General features: G+C 46.7%; 1 protein-coding gene across 1 annotated transcript in view; it reads left to right on the plus strand.

Moving 5' to 3' along the window:
- The window catches only part of grin1a (glutamate receptor, ionotropic, N-methyl D-aspartate 1a), a 284,384-nt gene that overhangs the window by 164,697 nt on the left and 97,965 nt on the right, over window positions 1-21,722 (plus strand). The window contains exons 7-8 of the mRNA XM_078227534.1: window positions 16,532-16,706; window positions 18,386-18,530. Of these exons, the coding sequence (XP_078083660.1) occupies window positions 16,532-16,706; window positions 18,386-18,530 (320 nt within the window). The remainder of the gene's footprint in view (window positions 1-16,531; window positions 16,707-18,385; window positions 18,531-21,722) is intronic.

Below are 21,722 nucleotides of genomic sequence, written 5' to 3' on the forward strand. Positions count from 1 at the left end.
TATTAACAGGGGGTTGGAGTTTAAGAGCCATGGGGTTATGCTGCAACTGTACAGGACCTTGGTGAGACCACATTTGGAATATTGTGTGCAGTTCTGGTCACCTCACTATAAGAAGGATGTGGAAGCGCTGGAAAGAGTGCAAAGGAGATTTACCAGGATGCTGCCTGGTTTGGAGGGCAGGTCTTATGAGGAAAGGTTGAGGTAGCTAGGGCTGTTCTCTCTGGAGCGGAGGAGGTTGAGGGGAGACTTAAAAGAGGTTTATAAAATGACGAAGGGGATCGATAGAGTGAACGTTCAAAGACTATTTCCTCGGTTGGATGGAGCTATTACAAGGGGGCATAACTTTAGGGTTCGTGGTGGGAGATATAGGAAGGATGTCCGAGGTAGGTTCGTTACTCAGAGAGTGGTTGGGGTGTGGAATGGACTGCCTGCAGTGATAGTGGAGTCAGACACTTTAGGAACATTTAAGCGGTTATTGGATAGGCACATGGAGCACACCAGGATGATAGGGAGTGGGATAGCTTGATCTTGGTTTCAGATAAAGCTCGGCACAACATCGTGGGCCGAAGGGCCTGTTCTGTGCTGTACTGTTCTATGTTCTATATACCCCACACCCCTCACTGTAACACTCTGAAATAGTCCACACCATTCACTGTAACATTCTGATATACCCTATACCCCACAACCCTCGCTGGAACACTCTGATATAGCCCACACCCCTCAATGTAACATTCCGATAAAGCCCACACCCCTCACTGTAACACTCTGATATACCCCACAGCCCTCACTAAACGCTCTGATATACCCCACACTTCTCAGTGTAACTCTCTGATATATCTCACACTGCTCGCTGTAAAATTCTGATATACCCCACACACCTCACTGTAGCACTCCGATGTAGCCCACACCACTCATTGTAATAATCTGATATAGCCCACACACCGCGTTGTAACACTCTGATAGAGCCCACAGCCCTCTTTGTACCAACCTGGTATACCCCACACCCCTCACTGTAATACTCTCTGATATACCTCACACCCCTCACTGTAACACTCTGATATACCCCATACCCCTCAGTGTAACGTTACGATCTACCCCACACGTCTCATTGTAATACTCTCTGATATACCTCAAAGCCCTCACTGTAACACTCAGATATACCCCGCACCCTTCACTGTAACTCACTGATATAGACCACAGCCCTCACTGTAGCACTCTGATGTAGCCCACACCCGTCGTTGTAACACTCTGATATAGCCCACACACCTCGTTGTAACACTATGATATAGCCCACAGCCCTCTTTGTAACAATCTGATATACCCCACACCCCTCACTGTAACATTCTGATATACCCTACACCCCTCATTACAACATTCTGATATACCCCACACCCCTCACTGCAACACTCTGATATACGCCACACCTCTCAATGTAGCACTCTGATATACCCACACCTCTCACTGTAACACTCTGATATCGCCCACATCCCTCACGGTAACATTTTGATATAGCCCACACCCCTCACTGTAACACTCTGATATACCCCACACCCCTCACTGTAACATTTTGATATAGCCCACATCCCTCATTGTAACAATCTGATATACCCTTCACTGTAACACTCTGATATAGCCCAGACCCCTCACTGTAACACACTGATATAGCCCACACCCCTCACTGTAACACTCTGATATAGAGATGGGGGAGATACTAAATGGTTTTTTTGCATCCGTATTTACTGAGGAAACGGGCATGGAGTCTACGGAAATAGGGCAAACAGGTAGGGAGGTCATGGAACCTTTACAGATTAAAGGGGAGGAGGTGCTCGCTGTCTTGAGGCAAATCAGAGTGGATAAATCCCCAGGACCAGACAGGGTATTCCCACGGACCTTGAGGGAAGCTCGTGTTGAACTTGCAGGGGCCCTGGCAGACATATTTAAAATGTCAGTATTCACGGGGGAGGTGCCGGATGATCGGAGGGTGGCTCATGTTGTTCCGTTGTTTAAAAAAGGTTCCAAAAGAAATCTGGGAAATTATAGGCCAGTAAGTTTGACGTCGGTGGTGGGCAAGTTATTGGAAGGTGTGATAAGGGATAGGATCTACAAGTATTTGGATAGACAGGGACTTATTAGGAGAGTCAACATGGCTTTGTGCGTGGTAGGTCATGTTTGACCAATATATTAGAGTTTTTCGAGGAGGTTACCAGGAAAGTGGATGAAGGGAAGGCGGTGGATGTTGTCTACCTGGATTTCAGCAAGGCCTTTGACAAGCTCCCTCATGGGAGGTTAGTTAGGAAGGTTCAGTCGCTAGGTATACATGGGGAGGTAGTAAATTGGATTAGACACTGGCTCAATGGAAGACCAGTAAGAAGTCTCACAACACCAGGTTAAAGTCCAACAGGTTTATTTGGTAGCAAATACCATAAGCTTTCGGAGCAATGCTCCTTCGTCAGATGGAGTGGTCTCTGTTCTCAAACAGGGCACAGACACAGAAATCAAATTACAGAATACTGATTAGAATGCAAATCTCTACAGCCAGCCAGGTCTTAAATGCACAGACAATGTGGGTCACATTAACCTGGTGTTGTGAGACTTCTTACTGTGCTTACCCCAGTCCAACGCCGGCATCTCCACATCAATGGAAGAAGCCAGAGAGTGGTTGTGGAGGATTGCTTCTCTGAGTGGAGGCCTGTGGCTAGTGGTGTGCCGCAGGGATCGGTGTTGGGTCCATTGTTGTTTGTCATCTATATCAATGATCTGGATGATAATGTGGTAAATTGGATCAGCAAGTTTGCTGATGATACAAAGATTGGAGGTGTAGTGGACAGTGAGGAAGGTTTTCAAAGTTTGCAGAGGGATTTGGACCAACTAGAAAAATGGGCTGAAAAATGGCAAATGGAATTTAACGCAGACAAGTGTGAGATATTGTACATTGGAAGGAGAAACCAAAGTAGAACGTACAGGGTAAATGGTAGGACTCTGAAGAGTGCAGTTGAACAGAGGGATCCGGGAATACAGGTACAGAATTCCCTAAAAGTGACGTCACAGGTGGATAGGATCGTAAAGAGTGCCTTTGGTACATTGGCCTTTGTAAATCGTAGTATCGAGTATAAAAGTTGGAGTGTTATGGTAAGGTTATATAATGTGGAGATGCCGGCGTTGGACTGGGGTAAACACAGTAAGAAGTTTAACAACACCAGGTTAAAGTCCAACAGGTTTATTTGGTAGCAAAAGCCACACAAGCTTTCGGAGCTCTAAGCCCCTTCTTCAGGTGAGTGGGAATTCTGTTCACAAACAGAGCTTATAAAGACACAGACTCAATTTACATGAATAATGGTTGGAATGCGAATACTTACAACTAATCAAGTCTTTAAGAAACAAAACAATGTGAATGGAGAGAGCATCAAGACAGGCTAAAAAGATGTGTATTGTCTCCAGACAAGACAGCCAGTGAAACTGTTTCACTTTGTTTGTGAACAGAATTCCCACTCACCTGAAGAAGGGGCTTAGAGCTCCGAAAGCTTGTGTGGCTTTTGCTACCAAATAAACCTGTTGGACTTTAACCTGGTGTTGTTAAACTTCTTACAAGGTTATATAAGGCAATCGTGAGGCCGAATTTGGAGTATTGTGTACAGTTTTGGTCACCTAGTTACAGGAAGGATGTAAATAAGGTTGAAAGAGTGCAGAGAAGGTTCACAAGGATGTTGCCGGGACTTGAGAAGCTGAGTTACAGAGAGAGATTGAATAGGTTGGGACTTTATTCCCTGGAGCGTAGAAGATTGAGGGGAGATTTAATAGAGGTGTATAAGATTTTGATGGGTATAGATAGAGTGAATGCAAGCAGGCTTTATCCGCTGAGGCTAGGGGAGAAAAAAACCAGAGGGCATGGGTTAAGGGTGAAAGGAGAAAAGTTTAAAGGGAATATTAGGCGGGGGCTTCTTCACGCAGAGAGTGGTGGGAGTGTGGAATGAGCTGCCAGATAAAGTGGTCAATGCGGGGTCACTTTTAACATTTAAGAAAAACTTGGATGGGTTCATGGATGAGAGGGGTGTGGAGGGATATGGTCCAAGTGCAGGTCAGTGGGACTAGACAAAAAATGGTTCGGCATTGACAAGAAGGGCCAAAAGGCCTGTTTCTGAGCTGTAATTTTCTATGGTTTCTATAGCCCACACCGCTCACTGTAACATTTTGATATACACCACACTCCTTACCGTAACATTCTGATATACCCCACACCCCTCATTGTAACACTCCGTTATACCCCACACCCCTCACTAAACACTCTGATATACCCCACACCCCTCACTGTGACTCTCTGATATATCCCACACCCCTCACGGTAAAATTCTGCTCTCTCCCACACCTCTCACTGTAGCATTCTGATGTAGCCCACACCCATCATTGTAACAATCTGATATACCCCTCACTGCAACACTCTGATATAGCCCACACACCTCTTTGTAACAGTCTGATGTATCCAACAACCCTCACTGTAATACTCTCTGATATACCCCACACCCCTCAATGTAACGCTCCGATATACCCCACATGCCTCACTCTAATACTCTCCGATATACCTCACACCCCTCACTGTAATACTCTGATATACCCCACACCCCTCACTGTAACTCTCTGATGTACCTTACACCCCTCACTGCAACTCTCTGATATACCCCACAGCCCTACTATAGAATTTTGATAAACCTCACATCCCTCATTGTAACAATGTGATATAACCTTCACTGTGAGACTCTGATATGCCCCACATCCCCCACTGTAATACTCTGATATATCCCATACCCTTCACTGTAACACTCTGATATAGCCTACACCTCTCAATGTAACATTCTGATATACCACACACCTCTCATTACAACATTCTGATATACCCCACATCCCCCACTGTAATACTCTGATATACCCCACACCCTTCACTGTAACACTCTGATATACCCCACACCCCTCACTGTAACACTCTGATATACCCCACACCCTTCACTGTAACACTCTGATATACCCCACACCCCTCACTGTAACACTCTGATATACCCCACACCCCTCACTGTAACACTCTGATATACCCCACACCCTTCACTGTAACACTCTGATAGATCCCACACCCCTCACTGTAACACTCTGATATACCCCACACCTATCACTGTAACATTCTGTTATACCCCACACCCCTCACTGTAACACTCTGATATACCCCACATCCCTCACTGTAACACTCTGATATACCCCACACCCTTCACTGTAATACTCTGATATACCCCACACCCCTCACTGTAACTCTCTGATATACCTTACACCCCTCACTGTAACACTCTGATATGCCCCACACTGCAACTCTCTGATATACCCCACAGCCCTACGATAGAATTTTGATAAATCTCACATCCCTCATTCTAACAATCTGATATAGCCTTCACTGTGAGACTCTGATATGCCCCACACCTTCACTGGAACATTCTGATATACCCCACATCCCCCACTGTAATACTCTGATATATCCCATACCCTTCACTGTAACACTCTGATATAGCCTACACCTCTCAATGTAACACTCTGATACACCCCATACCCCTCACTGTAACATTCTGATATACCCCATACCCCTCACTGTAACACTCTGATATACACTACAGCTCTCACTGTAACACTCTGATATACACTACAGCTCTCACTGTAACACTCTGATATACCCCACAACCCTCACTGTAACAAAGAACAAAGAACAGTACAGCACAGGAAACAGGCCCTTCGGCCCTCCAAGCCTGTGCCGCTCCTTGGTCCAACTAGACCAATCGTTTGTATCCCTCCATTCCCAGGCTGCTCATGTGACTATCCAGGTAAGTCTTAAACGATGTCAGCGTGCCTGCCTCCACCACCCTACTTGGCAGCGCATTCCAGGCCCCCACCACCCTCTGTGTAAAAAACGTCCCTCTGATGTCTGAGTTATACTTCGCCCCTCTCAGCTTGAGCCCGTGACCCCTCGTGATCATGGTCATCTCCGACCTGGGAAAAAGCTTCCCACTGTTCACCCTATCTATACCCTTCATAATCTTGTATACCTCTATTAGATCCCCCCTCATTCTCCGTCTTTCCAAGGAGAACAACCCCAGTCTACCCAATCTCTCCTCATAGCTAAGACCCTCCATACCAGGCAACATCCTGGTAAACCTTCTCTGCACTCTCTCCAATGCCTCCACGTCCTTCTGGTAGTGCGGCGACCAGAACTGGACGCAGTACTCCAAATGTGGCCTAACCAGCGTTCTATACAGCTGCATCATCAGACTCCAGCTTTTATACTCTATACCCCGTCCTATAAAGGCAAGATCCAATGGGATGAAGCAGCAGTATAATATGAAGGGTACCATTCTCAGCAGTGTAGAGGATCAGAAGGACCTTGGGGTCCGGGTCCATAGGACTCTTAAATCGGCCTCGCAGGTGGAGGATGCGGTCAAGAAGGCGTACGGCGTACTGGCCTTCATTAATCGAGGGATTGAGTTTAGGAGTCGGGAGATAATGCTGCAGCTTTATAGGACCCTGGTTAGACCCCACTTGGAGTACTGCGCGCAGTTCTGGTCACCTCATTACAGGAAAGATGTTGAAGCCATTGAAAGGGTGCAGAGGAGATTTACAAGGATGTTGCCTGGATTGGGGGGCATGCCTTATGAGGATAGGTTGAGGGAGCTTGGTCTCTTCTCCCTGGAGAGACGAAGGATGAGAGGTGACCTGATAGAGGTTTACAAGATGTTGAGAGGTCTGGATAGGGTAGACTCTCAGAGGCTATTTCCAAGGGCTGAAATGGTTGCTACGAGAGGACACAGGTTTAAGGTGCTGGGGGGTAGGTACAGAGGAGATGTCAGGGGTAAGTTTTTCACTCAGAGGGTGGTGGGTGAGTGGAATCGGCTGACGTCGGTGGTGGTGGAGGCAAACTCGTTGGGGTCTTTTAAGAGACTTCTGGATGAGTACATGGGATTTAATGGGATTGAGGGCTATAGATAGGCCTAGAGGTGGGGATGTGATCGGCGCAACTTGTGGGCCGAAGGGCCTGTTTGTGCTGTGGCTTTCTATGTTCTATGTTCTATGTTCTATATGCCTTCTTCACCACCTTCTCCACCTGTGTTGCCACCTTCAAGGATTTGTGGACTTGCACACCAAGTGGCAGGCAGGATTAAGGAGAATCCTAAGGCATTCTATTCATACGTTAGAAACAAAAGAGTTGTCAGGGAGAAAATCGGACCTCTTAGGGACAAAGGAGGGGAATTATGCTTAGAACCCAAGGGAATAGGGGAGATCCTAAATGAATACTTTGCATCGGTATTCACGAAGGAGAGGGGCGTGTTAACCGGGAGTGTCTCGGAGGGAGGTGTTCACCCGTTAGAGAAAATCTCCATTACAAGAGAGGAAGTGTTAGGTTTTTTAGGGAACATTAAAACTGACAAAGCCCCAGGGCCTGATGGCATCTATCCTCGACTGCTCAGGGAGACGAGAGGTGAAATTGCTGGGCCTCTGACGGAAATCTTTGTCGCTTCTTTGGACACGGGTGAGGTCCCTGAGGATTGGAGGATAGCGAATGTGGTCCCGTTGTTTAAGAAGGGTAGCAGGGATAACCCAGGAAATTATAGGCCGGTGAGCTTGACGTCCGTGGTAGGGAAGTTGTTGGAGAGGATTCTTAGAGACAGGATGTATGTGCATTTAGAACGAAACAATCTCATTAGTGACAGACAGCATGGGAGGTCGTGCCTTACAAATTTGGTGGAGATTTTTGAGGAAGTGACAAAAACGGTCGATGAAGGAAGGGCCGTGGATGTCGTCTATATGGATTTCAGTAAGGCATTTGACAAAGTCCCACATGGCAGGTTGGTTAAGAAGGTTAAGGCTCATGGGATACAAGGAGAAGTGGCTAGATGGGTGGAGAACTGGCTTGGCCATAGGAGACAGAGGGTAGTGGTCGAAGGGTCTTTTTCCGGCTGGAGGTCTGTGACCAGTGGTGTTCCGCAGGGCTCTGTACTGGGACCTCTGCTATTTGTGATATATATAAATGATATAACATTCTGATATACGCCACACCCCTCACTGTAACACTCTGATATACCCCACATCCCTCACTGCAACACTCTGATATACCCCACACCTCTCATTACAACATTCTGATATACCCCACATCCCCCACTGTAACACTCTGATATACCCCACATCCCTCACTGTAACACTCTGATATACCCCACACCCTTCACTGCAACACTCTGATAGATCCCACACCCCTCACTGTAACACTCTGATATACCCCACACCCCTCATTGTAACAATCTGATATACCCCTCACTGTAACTCTCTGATATACCTTACACCCCTCACTGTAACAGTCTGATATACCCCACATCCCTCACCGCAACTCTCTAATATACCCCACAGCCCTACTATAGAATTTTGATAAACCTCACATCCCTCATTGTAACAATCTGATATACCCTTCACTGTGAGACTCTGATATGCCCCACACCTTCACTGGAACATTCTGATATACCCCACATCCCCCACTGTAATACTCTGATATATCCCATACCCTTCACTGTAACACTCTGATATAGCCTACACATCTCAATGTAACACTCTGATATACCCCACACCCCTCACTGTAACATTCTGATAGACCCCACACCCCTCACTGTAACACTCTGATATACCCCACACCTCTCATTACAACATTCTGATATACCCCACATCCCCCACTGTAATACTCTGATATACCCTACACCTCTCACTGTAACACTCTGATGTACGCCACACCCCTCACTGTAACATTCTGATATACCCCACACCCCTCACTGTAACATTCTGATATACCCCACACCCCTCACTGTAACACTCTGATATACCCCACACCCTTCACTGTAACACTCTGATGTACACCGCACCCCTCACTGTAACACTCTGATATACCCCACACCCTTCACTGTAATACTCTGATATAACCCACACCCCTCACTGCAACTCTCTGATATACCTTACACCCCTCACTGTAACACTCTGATATGCCCCACACCCCTCACTGCAACTCTCTGATATACCCCACAGCCCTACGATAGAATTTTGATAAATCTCACATCCCTCATTGTAACAATCTGATATAGCCTTCACTGTGAGACTCTGATGTGCCCCACACCTTCACTGGAACATTCTGATATACCCCACATCCCCCACTGTAATACTCTGATATATCCCATACCCTTCACTGTAACACTCTGATATAGCCTACACCTCTCAATGTAACATTCTGATATACCACACACCTCTCATTACAACATTCTGATATACCCCACATCCCCCACTGTAATACTCTGATATACCCTACACCTCTCACTGTAACACTCTGATGTACGCCACACCCCTCACTGTAACATTCTGATATACCCCACACCCCTCACTGTAACATTCTGATATACCCCACACCCCTCACTGTAACACTCTGATATACCCCACACCCTTCACTGTAACATTCTGATATACCCCACACCCCTCACTGTAACACTCTGATAGATCCCACACCCCTCACTGTAACACTCTGATATACCCCACACCTATCACTGTAACATTCTGTTATACCCCACACCCCTCACTGTAACACTCTGATATACCCCACACCTATCACAGTAACATTCTGATAGACCCCACACCCCTCACTGTAACTCTCTGATATACCTTACACCCCTCACTGTAACACTCTGATATGCCCCACAGCCCTACGATAGAATTTTGATAAATCTCACATCCCTCATTCTAACAATCTGATATAGCCTTCACTGTGAGACTCTGATATGCCCCACACCTTCACTGGAACATTCTGATATACCCCACATCCCCCACTGTAATACTCTGATATATCCCATACCCTTCACTGTAACACTCTGATATAGCCTACACCTCTCAATGTAACACTCTGATACACCCCATACCCCTCACTGTAACATTCTGATATACCCCACACCCCTCACTGTCACGTTCTGATCAATCCCACACCCCTCACTGTCACGTTCTGATCAATCCCACATCCCTCACTGTAACACTCTGATATACACTACAGCTCTCACTGTAACACTCTGATATACCCCTCACTGTAACACTCTGATATAGCCCACACACCTCTTTGTAACAGTCTGATATATCCAACACCCCTCAATGTAACGCTCCGATATACCGCACATGCCTCACTCTAATACTCTCCGATATACCTCACACCCCTCACTGTAATACTCTGATATACCCCACACCCCTCACTGTAACTCTCTGATATACCTTACACCCCTCACTGTAACAGTCTGATATACCCCACATCCCTCACCGCAACTCTCTGATATAACCCACAGCCCTACTATAGAATTTTGATAAACCTCACATCCCTCATTGTAACAATCTGATATACCCTTCACTGTGAGACTCTGATATGCCCCACACCTTCACTGGAAGATTCTGATATACCCCACATCCCCCACTGTAATACTCTGATATATCCCATACCCTTCACTGTAACACTCTGATATAGCCTACACATCTCAATGTAACACTCTGATATACCCCACACCCCTCACTGTAACATTCTGATAGACCCCACACCCCTCACTGTAACATTCTGATATACCCCACACCTCTCATTACAACATTCTGATATACCCCACATCCCCCACTGTAATACTCTGATATACCCTACACCTCTCACTGTAACACTCTGATGTACGCCACACCCCTCACTGTAACATTCTGATATACCCCACACCCCTCACTGTAACATTCTGATATACCCCACACCCCTCCACTGTAACACTCTGATATACCCCACACCCTTCACTGTAATATTCTGATATACCCCACACCCCTCACTGTAATACTCTGATATACCCCACACCCCTCACTGTAACACTCTGATATACCCCACACCCTTCACTGTAACACTCTGATGTACCCCACACCCCTCACTGTAACACTCTGATATACCCCACACCCTTCACTGTAACACTCTGATATACCCCACACCCCTCACTGTAACACTCTGATATACCCCACACCCCTCACTGTAACACTCTGATATACCCCACACCCTTCACTGTAATACTCTGATATACCCCACACCCCTCACTGTAACTCTCTGATATACCCCACACCACTCACTGTAACACTCTGATATGCCCCACACCCCTCACTGCAACTCTCTGATATACCCCACAGCCCTACGATAGAATTTTGATAAATCTCACATCCCTCATTCTAACAATCTGATATAGCCTTCACTGTGAGACTCTGATATGCCCCACACCTTCACTGGAACATTCTGATATACCCCACATCCCCCACTGTAATACTCTGATATATCCCATACCCTTCACTGTAACACTCTGATATACCCCACATCCCCCACTGTCACGTTCTGATATATCCCATACCCTTCACTGTAACACTCTGATATAGCCTACACCTCTCACTGTAACACTCTGATACACCCCATACCCCTCACTGTAACATTCTGATATACCCCACACCCCTCACTGTCACGTTCTGATCAATCCCACATCCCTCACTGTAACACTCTGATATACACTACAGCTCTCACTGTAACACTCTGATATACCCCTCACTGTAACACTCTGATATACCCCACACCCCTCACTGTAACGTTCTGATATACGCCACACCCCTCACTGTAACACTCTGATATACCCCACACCCCTCACTGTAACGTTCTGATATACGCCACACCCCTCACTGTAACACTCTGATATACCCCACATCCCTCACTGTAACACTCTGATATACCCTACACCTCTCATTACAACATTCTGATATACCCCACATCCCCCACTGTAACACTCTGGTATACACCACACCCCTCACTGTAACACTCTGATATACCCCACACCCTTCACTGTAACACTCTGATAGATCCCACACCCCTCACTGTAACACTCTGATATACCCCACACCCCTCATTGTAACAATCTGATATACCCCTCACTGTAACACTCTGATACAGTAAGAAGTTTAACAACACCAGGTTAAAGTCCAACAGTAACCTCACACTCTGATATAGCCCACACACCTCTTTGTAACAGTCTGATATATCCAACACCCCTCACTGTAATACTCTCTGATATACACCACACCCCTCAAAGTAACGCTCCGATATACCCCACATGCCTCACTTTAATACTCTCCGATATACCTCACACCCCTCACTGTAATACTCTGATATACCCCAAACCCCTCACTGTAATACTCTCTGATATACCCCACACCCCTCAATGTAACGCTCCGATATACCCCACATGCCTCACTTTAATACTCTCCGATATACCTCACACCGCTCACTGTAATACTCTAATATACCCCACATCCCTCACCGCAACTCTCTGATATACCCCACAGCCCTACTATAGAATTTTGATAAACCTCACATCCCTCATTGTAACAATCTGATATACCCTTCACTGTGAGACTCTGATATGCCCCACACCTTCACTGGAACATTCTGATATACCACACATCCCCGACTGTAATACTCTGATATATCCCATACCCTTCACTGTAACACCCTGATATAGCCTACACCTCTCAATGTAACACTCTGATATACCCCACACCCCTCACTGCAACATTCTGATATACCCCACACCTCTCATTACAACATTCTGATATACCCCACATCCCCCACTGTAACACTCTGATATAACCCACACCTCTCACTGTAACACTCTGATGTACGCCACACCCCTCACTGTAACATTCTGATATACCCCACACCCCTCACTGTAACATTCTGATATACCCCACACCCCTCACTGTAACACTCTGATATACCCCACACCCTTCACTGTAACATTCTGATATACCCCACACCCCTCACTGTAACACTCTGATATACCCCACACCCCTCACTGTAACACTCTGATATACCCCACACCCCTCACTGTCACGTTCTGATATATCCCACATCCCTCACTGTAACACTCTGATATACACTACAGCTCTCACTGTAACACTCTGATACACAATACAGCTCTCACTGTAACACTCTGATATAGCCTACACCTCTCAATGTAACACTCTGATATACCCCACACCCCTCACTGTAACATTCTGACATACCCCACACCCCTCACTGTAACACTCTGATATACCCCACATCCCTCACTGTAACACTCTGATATACCCTACACCTCTCATTACAACATTCTGATATACCCCACATCCCCCACTGTAACACTCTGGTATACACCACACCCCTCACTGTAACACTCTGATATACCCCACACCCTTCACTGTAACACTCTGATAGATCCCACACCCCTCACTGTAACACTCTGATATACCCCACACCCCTCATTGTAACAATCTGATATACCCCTCACTGTAACACTCTGATACAGTAAGAAGTTTAACAACACCAGGTTAAAGTCCAACAGTAACCTCACACTCTGATATAGCCCACACACCTCTTTGTAACAGTCTGATATATCCAACACCCCTCACTGTAATACTCTCTGATATACACCACACCCCTCAAAGTAACGCTCCGATATACCCCACATGCCTCACTTTAATACTCTCCGATATACCTCACACCCCTCACTGTAATACTCTGATATACCCCAAACCCCTCACTGTAATACTCTCTGATATACCCCACACCCCTCAATGTAACGCTCCGATATACCCCACATGCCTCACTTTAATACTCTCCGATATACCTCACACCGCTCACTGTAATACTCTAATATACCCCACATCCCTCACCGCAACTCTCTGATATACCCCACAGCCCTACTATAGAATTTTGATAAACCTCACATCCCTCATTGTAACAATCTGATATACCCTTCACTGTGAGACTCTGATATGCCCCACACCTTCACTGGAACATTCTGATATACCCCACATCCCCGACTGTAATACTCTGATATATCCCATACCCTTCACTGTAACACCCTGATATAGCCTACACCTCTCAATGTAACACTCTGATATACCCCACACCCCTCACTGCAACATTCTGATATACCCCACACCCCTCACTGTAACATTCTGATATACCCCACACCTCTCATTACAACATTCTGATATACCCCACATCCCCCACTGTAACACTCTGATATAACCCACACCTCTCACTGTAACACTCTGATGTACGCCACACCCCTCACTGTAACATTCTGATATACCCCACACCCCTCACTGTAACATTCTGATATACCCCACACCCCTCACTGTAACACTCTGATATACCCCACACCCTTCACTGTAACATTCTGATATACCCCACACCCCTCACTGTAACACTCTGATATACCCCACACCCCTCACTGTAACACTCTGATATACCCCACACCCCTCACTGTCACGTTCTGATATATCCCACACCCCTCACTGTAACACTCTGATATACACTACAGCTCTCACTGTAACACTCTGATACACAATACAGCTCTCACTGTAACACTCTGATATAGCCTACACCTCTCAATGTAACACTCTGATATACCCCACACCCCTCACTGTAACATTCTGACATACCCCACACCCCTCACTGTAACACTCTGATATACCCCACATCCCTCACTGTAATACTCTGATATATCCCATACCCTTCACTGTAACACTCTGATATAGCCTACACCTCTCAATGTAACACTCTGATATACCCCACACCCCTCACTGCAACATTCTGATATACCCCACACCCCTCACTGCAACATTCTGATATACCCCACACCCCTCACTGTAACATTCTGATAGACCCCACACCCCTCACTGTAACATTCTGATATACCCCACACCTCTCATTACAACATTCTGATATACCCCACATCCCCACTGTAATACTCTGATATACCCTACACCTCTCACTGTAACACTCTGATGTACGCCACACCCCTCACTGTAACATTCTGATATACCCCACACCCCTCACTGTAACATTCTGATATACCCCACACCCCTCACTGCAACACTCTGATATACCCCACACCCTTCACTGTAACATTCTGATATACCCCACACCCCTCACTGTAACACTCTGATATACCCCACACCCTTCACTGTAACACTCTGATATACCCCACACCCCTCACTGTAACACTCTGATACACCCCACACCCCTCACTGTAACACTCTGATATACCCCACACCCTTCACTGTAACACTCTGATAGATCCCACACCCCTCACAGTAACACTCTGATATACCCCACACCTATCACTGTAACATTCTGATATACCCCACACCTATCACAGTAACATTCTGATATAGCCCACACCTATCACTGTAACATTCTGATATTACCCACACCCCTCACTGTAACACTCTGATGTACCCCACACCCCTCACTGTAACACTCTGATATATCCCACACCTATCACTGTAACACTCTGATATACCCCACACCCTTCACTGTAACACTCTGATATACCCCACACCCCTCACTGTAAAACACTCTGATATACCCCACACCCCTCACTGTAACGCTCTGATATACCCCACACACTTCACTGTAACACTCTGATAGACCCCACACCCCTCACTGTAACATTCTGATATACCCCACACCTATCACTGTAACATTCTGATATACCCCACACCTATCACAGTAACATTCTGATATACCCCACACCTATCACTGTAACATTCTGATATACCCCACACCCCTCACTGTAACACTCTGATATACCCCACACCCCTCACTGTAACACTCTGATATACCCCACACCTATCACTGTAACATTCTGATATACCCCACACCCCTCACTGTAACACTCTGATATACCCCACACCTATCCCTGTAACATTCTGATATACCCCACACCTATCACTGTAACACTCTGATATACCCCACACCGCTCACTGTAACACTCTGATATACCCCACACCCTTCACTGTAACACTCTGATAGACCCCACACCCCTCACTGTAACATTCTGATATACCACACACCTATCACTGTAACACTCTGATATACCCCACACCCCTCACTATAACATTCTGATATACCCCACACCTATCACTGTAACATTCTGATATACCCCCCCCCACACTGTAACACTCTGATATACCCCACACCCTTCACTGTAACATTCTGATAGACCCCACACCCCTCACTGTAACATTCTGATAGACCCCACACCCTTCACTGTAACACTCTGATATACCCACACCCCTCACTGTAACACTCTGATCTACCCCACACCCTTCACTGTAACACTCTGATATACCCACACCCCTCACTGTAACACTCTGATCTACCCCACACCCTTCACTGTAACACTCTGATAGACCCCACACCCCTCACTGTAACACTCTGATAGACCCCGCACCCCTCACTGTATCACTCTGTTACATCTCATATCCACTTGCTCCAAATATCAATGGATTTTGTTTGGCTCAGCACATTCCCTGTGTTGGGTTGGCACGATGGGTCTGGAACATCCCAGGCCACGGTTTTCTGCTTTGATATGTGCTGGTTTGAATTCCTGTGCAGGTGTAATTGGTTTGCAATTGATCGATGGTAAAAATGAAAGTGCTCACATTAATGACGCTGTTGGTATCGTGGCACAATCCATCCACGAACTGTTTGAAAAGGAAAACATCACTGACCCTCCGAAAGGTTGCGTGGGGAACACCAACATCTGGAAAACAGGACCGCTGTTTAAAAGGTATGAAGTTAATTCCAGGCTTACATTCACTGTATTCATGATGCTGTATATCTTCATCTTTAAATAATCACCTCAATGCTCTGTGTGGAACGCTGGACTGCTCCTTTTAGATCCTTTATATTCACTGCTGGAAATGAGTTTCTTTGGGAGTTTAAAATATGTTGTTAGTGGAACAAAAGTCAGTTAAAAGAAATGTGGATGCTATAGTGTAAAGGTCTGGCACAGAGAGGTTTAATGTGGGACAGTGTACAGTACCATCCTCATAGTGATGTAAGAAGTCACATGGCCCAGTCCAAGGGTCAGTGTGGGCTGGAGTCGGGACCGGTTAAAGACCTCGACATGGGGATAGTTCCTTGCCGATACTCATTACTGTATATAGAGTCATAGCGTCATTGAGGTTTACAGCATGGAAACAGGCCCTTCGGCCCAACTTGTCCATGCCGCCCTTTTTTTTTAAAACCTCTAAACTAATCCCAATTGCCCGCATTTGGCCCATATCCCTCTATACCCATCGTACCCATGTAATTATCTAAATGCTTTTTAAAAAGATAAAATTGTACCCGCCTCTACTACTACCTCTGGCAGCTTGTTCCAGACACTCACCACCCTCTGTGTGAAAGAATTGCTCCTCTGGACACTTTTGTATCTCTCCCCTCTCACCTTAAACCTATGCCTTCTAGTTTTAGATTCCCCTACCTTTGGGAAAAGATATTGACTACCTTGTCTATGCCCCTCATTATTTTATAGACCTCTATAAGGTCACCCCTCAGCCTCCTACGCTCCAGAGAAAAAAGTCCCAGTCTATTCAGCCTCTCCTTATAACTCAACCCATCAAGTCCCGGTAGCATCCGAGTAAATTTTTTCTGCACTCTTTCTAGTTTAATAATACCCTTTCTATAATAGAGTGACCAGAATTGCACACAGTATTCCAAGTGTGGCCTTACCAATGTCTTGTACAACTTCAACAAGACGTCCCAACTCCTGCATTCAATGTACTGACCAATAAAACCAAGCATGTGTTTAGAGTTACAAATAGTTAATAAAGACTTGCTGTTAACATGTAGAAGATTATGAAGAATTCTTTAACAGACACATTCTGTAGCCCCAACACCATCCCAACAGGCTTTGTGGTTTACTGGAGAAAAGTGAGAAAGGAGAAAAGTGAGAAAGGAGGAGGTTCTGAGCGATCTGAATTTTCAGGATGGTAATTGCTTGGCGCCCGTCATCTGGAGAGTCAGCAGGAAATGCCACCCCACTGTCTCCAATGGATCCACTCTCATTTCATGCTCTAATGAGCATTGATTGGTGGCAGTTCAGTCCTCACTTGGAAGGAAGTCCTACCTTGGCGAATTACCTGTTTTTTGTCTCCCTCCCATTTTGAATGTTAGATTGGCAGTTTTCCAATCGACTGGACCAATTGCCAAAATTTAGGTATTATTGGAAGATTATTACCAGTGCACCCACAATCTCTGTAAGTAGTCTCACCTGAGATCAGGAGCAGTATTGACCCCATGGAGTTTAGGATAGGCTTCAGCCTGAGTAAACAGGCCACAAGTCAGCACACACACATTAACATTTAGCCACTCTCAGTTTCAGGAGATCAGGCACTCTGAGATCTGATTAATTGCAGTTATGTTCACATTACAGTTGCTGAGGTGTTGTGTGTCCATTCCCCGCAGGGTTCTGCTGTCCACTAAATATCGTGAAGGCTTCACAGGACAAGTGGAGTTTAATGATGAAGGGGATCGAAAGTTTTCTAACTACAGCATTGTCAATGTGCAGAAAGGGAAACTGGTGCAAATCGGAGTGTACAATGGGACAAACGTACGTATGAGAAACTGAGAGTTAACCTTAGCATTAAACTGGGATTGACCTTGACCCGGACACTACCCTAACACTGACCCTGATTGTTCGCGATCAAGTGTAGCATTGGGGGAAAACAAGCACATTGTTTAATTTTCCCTCTGTGAAGCAACCCAGGGCAGCATGGTGGCACAGTGGTTAGCACTGCTGCCTCACAGTGCCAGGGACTCAGTCATCTCAGTGCCAGTGCTCAGTGATCTCCACCCCTGCCTCAACTAATCTGCTTCTGAAACCCTCATGCATGCTTCTGGTAGCTCCAGACTTCATGGCCAGTATTATACAACATCGCTTGGGCGAGGCTCGTAAAATCCCACCCAAGGTCAACAAAGGACAATTCCATTCTGCGAGCCATGCCTACCCACCCTGATTCCAGGGCGGGCGTGGTGGTAAAATTCCCGCCCAATATTCCAATGCTGTCCTCAGCTTCCACTGTCTGTAAACTGGAGTTCATCCAAAACACTGCTGCCCATCTCCTTTCTCACAACGAGCCCTACTCACCACCACCCTTCTGCTCACTGATCTCTGCTGCCTCTGGATTCAGCAATTTAAATTTTTGAATCCTTGTTTTCAAATCACTCCATGCTTCACCCCTTCCTATCTTTCTCTTCCAGCCTAACAATCCTCTGGGATATTTACACACCCCCTCCAATGCTGGCCTCTTGGTACATTCCCGATTTTAATCACTCCATCATTGGCAGCCATGCCTTCAGCAGCTTCAGTCCCTAACTCTGGAAATGCCTCCCTAAACCTCTCTGTCTCTCTAAGCAATCTGCTTGATCAGAATCAACTTAAACATCCCTCCCTCCACTCGCCATGCACAGTAAGAGAATGTGTGCTCGATACAAGATGCACTGCAGCAATTCACCAATCGTCCTTCAACAGCATTTTCTAAACCCAGGACCACTACCAGAGACACAAAGGCTGCAGATACCTGGGAACATCACCACCTGTATATTTCCCTCCAAGTCACTCACCATCCTGACTTGGGAATATATCACCGTTCCTTCACTGTCGTTGGGTCAAAATCCTGGAACTCCCTCCCAAACAGCACTGAGGGTGTACCTACACCACATAGTCTGCAGCGGTTCAAAAAGGCACCTCACGACTACCTTCTTAAGGTTGGTTAAGGATGGGCAATAAATGCTGGCCTAGCCAGTGACGCCCAAATCCCATGAAAGAATAATAAAGTTTCTTATTCCTCCATAAAACCAAGAACCATAGAACCCCTACAGTGCAGAAAGAGGCCATTCGGCCCATCAAGTCTGCACTGACAACAATCCCACCCAGGACCTATCCCCATATCCCCACATATTTACCCGCTAATCCCTCTAACCCTCATATTTACCCGCTAATCCCTCTAATCTACGCATCCCAGGACACTAAGGGGCAATTTAGCTTGGCCAATCAACCTAACCCGCACATCTTTGGACTGTGGGAGGAAACTGGAGCACCTGGAGGAAACCCACGCAGACATGGGGAGAATGTGCAAACTCCACACAGACAGTGACCCGAGCCGGGAATCGAGCCCAGGTCCCTGGAGCTGTGAAGCAGCAGTGCTAACCACTACGCTACTGTGCCGCCCCCTTTCAGACATCATAGAACATAGAACATTACAGCGCAGTACAGGCCCTTCGGCCCACGATGTTGTGCCGACCTGTGAAACCAATCTAAAGCCCATCTAACCTACACTATTCCAATATCATCCATATGTTTATCCAATGACCCTTTAAATGCCCTTAATGTTGACGAGTCCACTACTGTTGCAGGCAGGGGCATTCCACGCCCTTACTACTCTCTGAGTAAAGAACCTACCTCTGACATCTGTCCTATATCTATCACCCCTCAATTTAAAGCTATGTCCCCTCATGCTAGCTATCACCATCCGAGGAAAAATGCTCTCACTGTCCACCCTATCTAATCCTCTGATCATCTTGTCTGCCTCTATTAAGTCACCTCTTAACCTTCTTCTCTCTAACGAAAACAACCTCAAGTCACTCAGCCTTTCCTCATAAGACCTTCCCACCATACCAGGCAACATCCTGGTAAATCTCCTCTGCACTCTTTCCAATGCTTCCACATCCTTCCGATAATGCGGCGACCAGAATTGTACGCAATACTCCACGTGCGAGCGCACCAGAGTTTTGAACAGCTGCAACATGACATCATGGCTCCGAAACTCAATCCCTCTACCAATAAAAGCTAACACACTGTACGCCTGATGCACTATCAATCAAGCAAAGACTAGTTTGTATGCTAGAACAAATAGGCTTTTATTCGCAAAAGACTTGGAGCACACCCATGCCGATGAACTGGTCCAGAGACTGAGGCAGGGGGGTGGGGAGCAGTCACCTTTATACCTGCACCAGTGGGGGAGGAGTCTCAGGCAGGACCGGCAGGGGCATGTCCAGGCATGTCACACACACACACAGGCAATAAGCTAACAGTGATTTACCACATTCAACCCCTGCTTTTAAAAAAGAGTCCGGCGGGTGAGGTGGGTGGAACGATATTTACAGAATTACAAATTTAGAAATTTAGTCTCTCTGGGGGCTTGATCTGCCGCTGCGACCGCCGTAGTGCCATTTGTGGTGTCGGTTCCGGTGGCCGTGGTGTTGGTTCAGGTGCCAGGCCGTAGTCGCTCGAGTCGTCTGTAGTCCCTTCCGATTGTCGGGTGCGTGGTGGCAGCTCCTGGGGCTCAGGCGGCTGTATACGGGGATTGGGGGTGTGGGGTTGTGGGTCGTCGTGGTCCCTGGGGCACCTGCGGGTGCCAGGTCTCGAATGGAGACCGTGTCCTCCCGCCCGTCGGGGTACACCACATAGGGGTGTTGGGGGTTGGTGTGGAGGAGCTGGACCCTTTCGACCAGGGGGTCCGACTTATGGGTCCTCACGTGTTTCCGGAGCAGGACAGGGCCTGGGGATGTCAGCCACGATGGGAGTGAGGTCCCCGAGGAGCACTTTCTGGGGAAAACAAACATTCTTTCGTGAGGGGTAGCATTGGTAGCTGTGCAAAGGAGTGATCTAATCGAGTCTAGCGCATCAGGGAGGACCTCTTGCCAGCGGGTGACTGGAAGACCTTTAGACCTCAGAGCTAGTAAAACGGCCTTCCAGACTGTCGCGTTCTCCCTCTCTACCTGTCCGTTCCCCCTGGAGTTG

Source organism: Mustelus asterias, chromosome 13 (genome assembly GCF_964213995.1).
Source record: "Mustelus asterias chromosome 13, sMusAst1.hap1.1, whole genome shotgun sequence".
Lineage (NCBI taxonomy): Eukaryota > Metazoa > Chordata > Chondrichthyes > Carcharhiniformes > Triakidae > Mustelus > Mustelus asterias.